The following is a 9983-nucleotide window of genomic DNA, read 5'->3' as shown; positions in this document are numbered from 1 at the left end:
CTCTCGGAAGTCCGACCGCGGCCGCTCCTCCCCCACCATCCCCGGGTCAGTGTGACGGCGGGTGCACAGGGGAGGAGCAGGGCCTTCTCAAGCGTTGATGACACGTGGGGAGGGAGGAGGAGGGGTTAGACGTGTGGGTGGGTGTGTCTGCGAGTGGCAGAAACCAACCCAGGTCGCCCCAGGGTCTCCATTTTTTTGTGTTGTTCATCCGCTCGGGGACCTATAAAAGGTCTTCGCACGCCCAGGATCCGCATATAGGGGGATACCGAGGTCAGACAAGAGAAGGCTCCAGCTGCGGCTCTACCCTGCCCTCAACGGCCCGTGAAGCTGTACCTGTCCGCACATCTCCTCCCGCCTTGGCGCAGTGGTTGGACCCGGCCGCAACGTCACCCATTGTTTACAAATCAACCCGAGCCGGTATGATTCCGGCTACCGCGGCTGCAGCGCGCGGCACGAGTGTCAGCGGGTCTTCGCCTTTCGCGTCCTCCCCAGCCCCGGCGTCAGCCCTGGCCCCGGATTCGGCCTCGAATTCGACCTCAGCACCTCACTGGGCTCTGCCGCGGCCCACCGAGTCGCCAGAGACGCCCGCAGAGCTCGGGATTCCCGGGCTGGGGACCATGCCCTGCCAGAGGGAAGAGGAAGAGGAAGCCGGTGAGGAAGCGGAGGCGGAGGAGGAGAAGCAAGACAGTTTCCTCCTGCTGGAGCAGTCAGTGACTCTGGGCTGCTCGGGAGAGGTGGACCGGCTGGTGGCCCAGATCGGCGAGACGCTGCAGCTCAACGAGACACGGGATAGCCCTGCCACCCCATGCGCACCCCCCGGGCCGCTGCTGCGGCCCCCGGTGGCGGCGGCCGCGGCGTGGGCAGACAGGGCCGGGCCCCCGGTTCTGCCGTCAGCGCCGGCCCAGGCGGTGGGCCCAGCACCACCGGGAGCCCTTCGCTGCGCCCTCGGAGACCGCAGCCGCGTGAGAGGCCGGGCTGCGCCCTACTTTGCGGCCGAGTTCGCCGCAGGTCACAGCGCCCTGCCAGGGCCGTGCCGCCGAGGATGGTTGCGGAGCGCTGTAGCCTCCCGCCGCCTGCAGCAGCGACGATGGCCCCCAGCCAGCGCGCGCGCCCATGAAGACGACCCGCACCGGCTCCTGCAACAGCTGGTGCTCTCGGGGAACCTCATCAAGGAGGCCGTGCGTAGGATCCAGCGAGCTGTCGCCGTCGTTGTAGCCACAGGCCCGGCCAACGCCTCTGGGACTGGGGGAGGCCGCAGCGGACCGGACTCCGTGGCTCTGCAGCCCTCGGGATCCTTGCACTGACCCGGGGTCCCTGAAGTAGGAAGAAGAGGCCGCTGCACAAACCCATCAGCGTCCTGCCCTCACCCACCCTGAGCTGAAGCCACCGTCGCCGTTCTGGGAGCGAGAGCCGAGGCTTCAGGGAGGAGTGTTGGGGGAGATCTCCAGCCAAGAAGTCACCGGCCTCAGCGAGGCTGTCGGAGAAAACTTGAACGTGGAGAAATACACCGGCCAGGACACCTCTGTGCCGCGTGAGAACTTCCCGGCCACCTTGGGGCCAAGGACCTGGGATAAACTGGGAGAACTATGGCAGCTACTTTTATTGACTTGTACCTGATTAACCCTTGGGGGTGTTCTGTTCTTGGATTGTTTAAAGATAGGGCCACAAGGGGCGGGAATTCGTGAGGGCTTTAGAACAATACTTGAAAACTTAATGACACGAGTACGTTTTCTTTATTTTCCGGTGGAGGAGCTTAGTGAATATGGTGCTACAATTGGTGTGCAAAGAAATTCCGTAGGAAAGAAGAATGTAAGAGCTTGGTGGAGGGTGATTGGCATCGCCCCCTCCCTCCCACCTAATTAGGGGCTGGTCGAGGTGGGAGATGTGAAGTCCAGTTAGGGGGTGGGAGGTGGAGAATTTTGAAAGTGGGTAGAACTGGAGTTGAATTTGGACTTTTTAATTACTGACCTTGCCACCTGTGGTTCAAGGTCACGGTTTGCTGTACATGGAAAGCTGTGGGGTTCCTGGGATAGCCAACTCATCCCCTTGTCCTTTCTTCCTCTTGCTCCAAAAAGAGCCAAATCTGTGCTTTCCTACCTGGTGGGAGTCTCCTGAAGAGACTTAGGCAGAGAGGGACTTGTGGGGAGAGTTATTTGTTGTTGTTGGGTTTTTTTTTTCCTATGCTTTCCTCTTTCCAGACTCCTCCTCCTCTCATGAGGCCACTCTTGGCCGAGCCCTGAGCTTTCTCAGAAACGGTCATAAACAATCTCTTGAGTCTCTCCCCAGTTCTCCTAGTCCGCCTGTATTGACCCACCCGTTCTGGTGTCTGCGTGGGACACGGAGCCCCTGGCCTTGTACTGCTCCGCCTGGCCCTCTGTGGGTCCATGGGCCTGAGCCTCCATGGGTCCTCTCCCCTCACACATTGCTCCTGCCACTAACCCTTCTTTGTAAGTGACTGAAACCATCTTTAAAATGTGACTCTGAGAGGAGAAACCGCTGGCTTTACCCTTGTGAAACTTGATGGCACTTTGAGTGAAGTGCCACCCCCCCCCCACCCCGCCCCAGACTTTAAGGTAGCTAAACCCATTTTTTAAAAAAAGATTCAATGGCTCATTCATCCTCCAGATGTAGCTGTTGACGTACACTTCGCACCGGAGTGTCTGAAATTGTGGTGGTCCTGATTTATAGGATTTCTTAATTAAAATGTCTGCTGAATAAATTTGTTCTTTTGTTTTGGAGCATGGTTTGGTTTTTTGGTGGGAGGTTGGGGAAAGAAAAGAACTTGGGGATACATTTAATAAGGAAGACGGCACTTGGGGACCCGGGCTCAGCTCAGAATCCTGGCAGCCCTGCAGGACTTTGGTGCTTCTGGCTTGATCCACAAGATCAGAGAAGTAGGTCCAGGTTTTGAAAAGCTGCTAGGTGGGCTTCCACTCCCTTGGTGGAATGAGAGCCTATTCCAGAAACACTTTCTGGGGGTGGGGGGGGGGTGGGGCAGAGGCCAAGGATTCATGTCTGGAGAGGGGTGGAGGGAGTGTTCGCAACTGAATTTCTTGTAAAGAATGGAAAGGGCAGGCAAAGCCAGCCTGTTTCCCCCTAAGAGGCTGACCCACTCAGGAGCTGTCGTCTAGGGAAAGGAAAACAGTTTTATAGCCAAGTATCAGCATATGGTGGGAACATGGCTGGGTTTTGGGAGCAGGAGTTAGATGAACCGAAGCAGCACCTTCTTGTCCTACTTGCTCCCTTGCCTTTTTTAAGATTTTCTTGGTCCAGTGCAGTTAACCAGCCCCCTGAGGGGCCTGTCCTGCCCAGCACCCTTCCATGCTGAAGCTGCAGGGGAAGGCTGGTGCCCAGCTCCTCTGTTTGAGTCAGCCCCGCTGCTCACTGCTGTGTCATCAGGGCAAGTCACTGCTCTGTGCTTTTCCCTTTTCTCATTTGTAAACCAATACATAATAAGGTGATTGGGAGGGTCACGTGAGGATCTGACTTGTCTGGGGTACTTAAGTGCCCCAGAATGATAGCTGTTAATTCTTTTTAAAAAAAGATTTTACTTATTATTAGAGAGAGGGGTAGGGAGGGAGAAAGAGAGAAACCTTGATTGGTTTCTCGTGTATGCCTGGCTGGGGCCTGAACCCACAATCAAGACATGTGCCCTGAATGGGGATGGAACTGGTGACCTTTCACTTTGCAGGATGATGACCAGGCAGAGCCACACCAGTCAGGGCTATGCTGATTCTTTTTTTTTTTTTAAAGAATTTATTTATTTTTAGAGAGGTGGGAAGGGAGAAAGAGGGAGATACACATTGATGTGTGAGAGATACATCAACTGGTTGCCTTTCACACCCCCAAACAGGGACCTGGCCTGCAACGCAGGCATGTGCCTTGGGTGGGAATCAAACCAGCGACCCTTTGCTTCACAGGCCAGGGCTCAATCCATTGAGCCACATCAGCCAGGGCATAGCTGCTGGCTCTCCACACTACCATTGGCCCTTCCTCCAGAGGGCCCATATATGTCTCCCGAATGTGCCCTCCTCATCCTAACGCTTCAGCCACCTCTTTCCCACCACAAGCACAAGCTGTTGCTTCCTCGTTTGCTTCTGTGCCCTTTTAAGTCCCTTTTCCTGAACTCCTTCCAGAAAGCCACCTCCACACTGCCTCCCTGCTTTTAAAATACGAGGGGGTGGCATTTCCTGAGCACACAGGTACCAGGTACCGTTCTGGGTACTTTAAATGATTAGAGCATCTCATCCTGTCATAACTGCCATGAAGTGGGCACTGTTTTATTTCTTTGATTTTTTGGAATTATTTACTTATTTAAAGTGATTTTAGCTAGAAAGGGAGAGAGACGTTGATTTGTTGTTCTGTGTATGTATTCATTGGTTGATTCTTGTTTGTGCCCTGGCCTGGGATCTAGCTGGCAGTTTGGTGTATCAGGATGATGCTCTAACCCACAGGTGGCAAACACAAGGCCCTCCACCTTGTTTTATTCAGCCTGGCACCTTGTTTCTATCCGGTGGCAGCACTGAGCTCCTTGCCCCTGGTTAAGGAATAATTACCTTTATACAGTCCTAAAATTACAGTCGGCCCTTTGAAGGCAACTGTGAGGCCGATGTGGCCCCCAGTGAAAATGAGTTGGGTACCCCTCTAACCTCTAACTAACTGAGCTGCCCAGCCAGGGTACTGGACAGTATGTTTATGAAAGTTGGGGACAGTGGAACAAGGAAGGGCTTAGGATAGAAGAAGCAGCAGGAGGGCCCCTTGGCGGGGCTCCTTCGGCTCTCTGGAAAGGCAGAGAAAAGCGGACCTTGGAGACAGGTTCAGGGGGTTAGCCTGGGCTCAGCTGCTGCTGCTGCCCATTGCTCCTCTGGTTGCAGATCTTGTGGGGACCCTCTGGAGTTTAGGAGATGCACTCCTGTGGGGAAAGAAAGGTGTAGGTATGTTCCTGGGAGGGAGCACATACGTGTTTTGTCCATTTCATGGATGAGGACACTGAGGCCCAGGAAATTAAGTAATTGGCCTGAAGTTACCACCTTTTAAGTGGTGAAGCTGGGATTTGAACCCAGGCAGTCCAGGTCTAGGATCTTCCCTCAACCAGGTCTTCCAGTCATACTGTACCATCTACATGAGACTTTCTTAGCACCATTTTCTCCCACATTGGATTTATTAAAGTTATTAAGAGCATCCCACAAACCTTGACCCAATAAATACCGCAACACACCAGCATCACCATTCTCAAACTTGTCTTGTATACCAGACACATATGTGGAAGGTGCTGGGAATCCAGGATGAGGCAGGGTTTCACATCCTGGAAGAACCCACAAGCAGGTTTGGGGCCAAAATCTTCACATAAGGTACTAGGAACTGCATAAGAGAAGCACAGGTAACAAGTGGTACATGTGCTGCTAGTAGACCCTCAAGTCCTGTAAGATGAGAACACAGGACCAAGTTGGTAGCGTGTCACCCAGTGCGGATGTCCTGTGGGTCTGCAGGATGGCCGGAACAGCACTCAGGAATGGAGTTAGAATGGTGACTGTGGACAAGGAGGGAAAGGGAACAGAGCCCTGTCACAGGCAGACACTGCAGGCACCTTTTACAAGAAGTTCCTTTTCAAAGGGGAGAGGTAGGAAATACTGGTGGTAGAGCAGGATCTGAACTCATGGCTCTTAAGGTGATCCTTTTGCCACCTGGCTGAGTCTACATACACCTTTCTTCCTCTACCCTAGCCACTGGTACTGATCAGCCGTTTGCAAAGGCTGTAGAGAGCCTAGTTCTGAGCCTGGGCTTGGGGCAGGATCTCTGTGTGAAGGAGGCAATGGTCCTTTCCAAGGTGTTGCACCTTGGTGTTGCACCAAGGTGTTGCATATTCCCAGTATGTGGCCCTGGAATGATTGTGGCTGGGATATGTCTAACCCTTAGGAGCTGATGGCCACAGATCTAGGGGCATGGGTGTAGGCAGAGTTGAGATAACTCCATCTTCTGAAGGGGCTGAAGCCTGGGCTTCCCTGGTGACATCTGCAAGCCTTGAGCCCGGAAGGACCAAAGCAATAGGGAAGTGGGGAGGAGGCGCTGATTGTCTTGTGTGTACATGAATGTGGCAGAGGTGCGGTGGGAGCTGATTAGGAGTTTCATTGGGAAGTTACATAGACAGCAGCCTCCTGCCTCATAAATGACTAGAAGGTGGAAAGAGATCAGGGTTGAAGATTGAAGATTTGGCATTTAGAGCTAAAGAGCTAAGAGTGGTGGATTGAGCCAGGGAGATGCTGTCAGTTGGGAAGTAGTAATAACACTAGCTAATGTGCAGAGTGCTGACCTTGTGCCAGGCCCTGGTCTCAGTACTTGACAAAGACTAGCTCATTAGATCTATGTGGGAGGAAGAAGAAGAAACAAAAGACCAGACAGAGAGTGAGAGGAGAATCAAGAAAAACCAAGGGAGACTAGAAGGTAAACAGGGATTGTGGGCATGTGAGTGTACCTACAAACACAGCACTATATCTATCTCTGTTACCTCTTTCTCTGTCCTCTGTGGTCAAGTCTGGGATATTTACATCTGACTTTTTTTTTAAATTTAATGTTTATTATATTTTTTCCATTACCGTTTAGTCCCCTTATGGTGGGGTGGTGGAGGGGACTCTGCCCACAGAGCACCCCTGTCTGCCATGGATAAAAATAAGTCCACCAAGACACAATCTGCTTGGGGAGGAAAGGTAGCTGATCTCTCAAAGAAGGGCCTTGAGCCTGTTCCTCAGTAGACTTTTATTGGATTCATTTTGCACAGGAATACAGGTAATGCTCATCAATAATTGTCAGGCAGTAATGATCAAACAATAGGTAACATTCAAAGAACTATGAAGGCTTATTCTGAATCAGGGTCAGTTAGGTAAAGGACCATGAGACTTTGAGAAACAAACTCATTTCACGTTTGAACCCTTATCAGAAAATTGAGGACATTCTTAGCAAAACAGTTTCACAAGACTTTACGCATTCCTTCCTAGGCCTGATGCCCTGGGGAACCTCCTGTTCCTGCCCAGGGCTGCACCACATTGTTTCAGGCTTCAGTCAGATGCGGGAAGTAAGGCAGCCAAGAGATTAGGAGACTTCTTAGAGACAGAATGAGAACTCAGGCTATGTCAGAGCCGAGGGGTGAGGGTCCGTCACCCCCTTTTTCTATGGCCCCCTGAGTCCTTCCCTGATGGCCCCATAGTGACCATGCCTGTCTTAGGTCGCCCCTCCCTTGAGGAATCTTACCCATCTTTGGCTAACCAGTCATCTGCCAGGGGCCAAGCAGGGTGAAGTAAAGGGGGCAGAGGTGGCACCCCTGCTGGGAAGATAAGTTTTGTCTCTTTAGTGGCTTATGGTCCCAAGGTCTCTTTACTCAGCCTTAGCCATGGGGGTTACAGCTTCTGAAACCAGGCAGGGAGGTTCCCAACACCCTTATACCTTACTCCCCCCCGCCCCCAATGACTTTCATTGTCTTTTTGAACACTGAAGTTATTCAGATTCCCTTTACCATCACTATTAAGTGGTGTTTTGAACATCTGCACCCTGAGTTCTTCCCCTCCTTAACCCACCTGAAGAAAAGCACAATTTCTGGTGCATCTGGGGAAAGGTGATTATGACTCCTGTGTTTGGGGAGATTTTCAGGAACACCTAGGAAGCCATCTTTCACCCTGTGAGGCTACAGAATCTGATTTAAACAGTAAAAAGGAAGTGGGCAAAAGGCAGGACAAAGGTAACAAGATGAGATAATGAGCTTGTGACTTTTTTAACCCACCCAAATCAATAAGTCAAATAAACTGCCTAAATAGCTTATCAGTTGGGGGTTGTGTGAATTTTACCTACTATGAGTCAGTTAATTGATAAGGGGGAGCATTTAAAAATTTCTTTGGTATCAGATTTAGTTTGCATTTTATTGTACAGAGAGGAAGGACTCCCTCACACAGTAAAGACAGAAACATGGTCGTTCCAGGCACGAAAGTTACACAAGGTTGTTTCAACAGCCAACCACCGAGGTCCCAGGCTTTGCTGTGGTATGACAGGGACATAAGATGCGGTCATGTGGACACCTACCCCTACGATCCCTCTGGACCCTGGCCAGCGCAGGGAACCCCATCCCTTCCCGCCTCAAGGAGCATCGTCCTTCACAGCATCTTCCCTCCGGCTTCTCATCCACAGTCAGACAGGCACGTGTCTCTCCTGGTTGAGCAGATCCTTCCTGTGGCCCCGTTTCCCCCTTTTAGCAGTTATCCTTCCTTTTCCATCTTCTTTGAACTTCTAGGCACCACCACTCATCACCTCTGCCCCAAACACCCCACACCCTTAGCTTCCACAAGTCTGTTTAAATTGCCCAATTTGTTTGCTCTGCAAATATTTACTAGATGCTAATACCCAGGCGTTGTTACTAAATGCAGCGATGTTTCAGGCAGTATCCTGAGCACTTTTACTAGTATTAGTTCAATGAATCCCCACAACCCCATGAGGCAGGGACTTTGTTATGGAACTTCGTGGATGAGGAACGTGAGTGAGATTAGACAGATGAAGTGAGCTGCCCAAGGTCTCAGGAAGGAGCTTTAAAGGAGAGAGCCAGGACTGTGGCCCAGACAGCTGGCTCTGGAACCAGCATTTTGTACTATACTGAGGCCTGGAGTTTTCAGAATGTGTATCTTGTCTTTTCCTCTTTCTTCCCACCCAGACTCTTATTACCAGGTGCCTGGAGGTTTTAATAGCCTTCCAACTGGTCTGGCTCACTGTAAATGTTCACCTACAACCTCTGTCCATCCCCCATGCTCTGTTACCTCATAATCTGCCTAAAACACTCTCTTCGTCTTGTCTCTCCTCCGCTGCCAAAGAATATACAATCTCTTTGGGAAAAGAAGACACTCATATATGTGCTCCTGAGATAAGCCTATAATGAAGTAAATCAAATGAAGAGTGAGAACAAAATAAATGTGAAGATCTCTTCCTGTGGAGAAATTGCATAATTTTCTCAGTACATATTATAGAGGGGAGCGGACGGGGCAGGCTCACAGAGCTTTAGGTGAGCACTGATTCTGAATCAGGAGGGGTGGGTTTTCTGAGAGGAGATCAGGGAGTTAAGAGCTTTGGCCCCAGGCTGTCCCCGCCACAAACCCTCCGCTTTGTAACATCTGCTGTGGCCTCTCCCCTACCAGTTCCAGTCCTGAGCAGCCTTCAGGGTTTGGCTCAGAGGGGACCTCCACCCTTTTCCGAGTAATCCTCTTCTAGATGGAGTATTGCCTTCCTGGGCACTTTTCTGAGTGCTGACCTCTCCAACGGGGGCGTGTGCTCAAGGAAGCAGTCTGACCTGCGGAGGAAACAGGCTGAAGACGCCATTACAAGGCAGGACTTAAAGTATTGGCCTTGGTTCAAAAGCTTCCAGACATTCCTGGAAAGAAGAACAAATAATAAAACATCATTTGTTTTATTATTTGAATGCTTGTTTGTTATTTGCATCCCAGATGTTGTCTAATTTAATCTTCACCCAATTCTTCAGGGTAGGTTCTATTTTTATTCCCTATTTTGCAGATGAGTTCATTGAGATTGTTGAGGTGAAGGACCCTGTGCCAAACCACGTGGCTAGCAAAGGTGGGCTGCCTGCAGAGCCCACCCTGCTATCTTTATGCCTCCTGGGAGACACCATGATGGGCAGGTGACTTGTTCTCCCTTCAGTTATGGGTGGAAATCCAGGAGGAAGTGCTGGCCCTTTGCCTGCACCAGCCTTCACGGTGTGCAAATGAAGTGCACCTCCACGTGGAAACGTCTCTGGGGTTCCATCTCCAAATGAAGTGGTAGCAGTAGACCAACGAAGGCTGAGTTCTCCCAGGGCTGGCATTCTGTGATTACTGAGCATCGGTGGAAGAAGGGGGAGCTAATTGAGTGAGTTAGTAATTTGGTTGCCAGGGTAACCCTTTTCCGATTGGAAGGAAGGGATCACAGGGTTCAACACAGCCTTGCTGGATAGGGAAGTA

At 51.2% G+C, this 9983-nt stretch overlaps 1 protein-coding gene across 1 annotated transcript; it reads left to right on the top strand.

Annotated features, from left to right (window-relative positions):
• The first annotated feature begins 279 nt into the window (after nt 1–279).
• On the top strand, nt 280–2738 carry FRAT2 (FRAT regulator of WNT signaling pathway 2). Its single transcript, XM_045854145.1, has one exon. It carries the CDS (start codon nt 420–422, stop codon nt 1302–1304), a length of 885 nt encoding a protein of 294 aa, XP_045710101.1. The 5' UTR covers nt 280–419; the 3' UTR covers nt 1305–2738.
• The last annotated feature ends 7245 nt before the right edge of the window (nt 2739–9983 follow it).

The sequence above is a fragment of the Phyllostomus hastatus genome, unplaced genomic scaffold, assembly GCF_019186645.2.
Source record: "Phyllostomus hastatus isolate PE091 unplaced genomic scaffold, TTU_PhHast_1.1 phas_scaffold_1066, whole genome shotgun sequence".
Taxonomy (NCBI): Eukaryota; Metazoa; Chordata; class Mammalia; order Chiroptera; family Phyllostomidae; genus Phyllostomus; species Phyllostomus hastatus.
This window is presented reverse-complemented; position numbering and strand designations above follow the sequence as displayed.

What these genes read in the sequence shown, in the direction of transcription:
- FRAT2 (XM_045854145.1), top strand. Translation starts at nt 420, where the DNA reads ATGATTCCGGCTACCGCGGCTGCAGCGCGCGGCACGAGTGTCAGCGGG.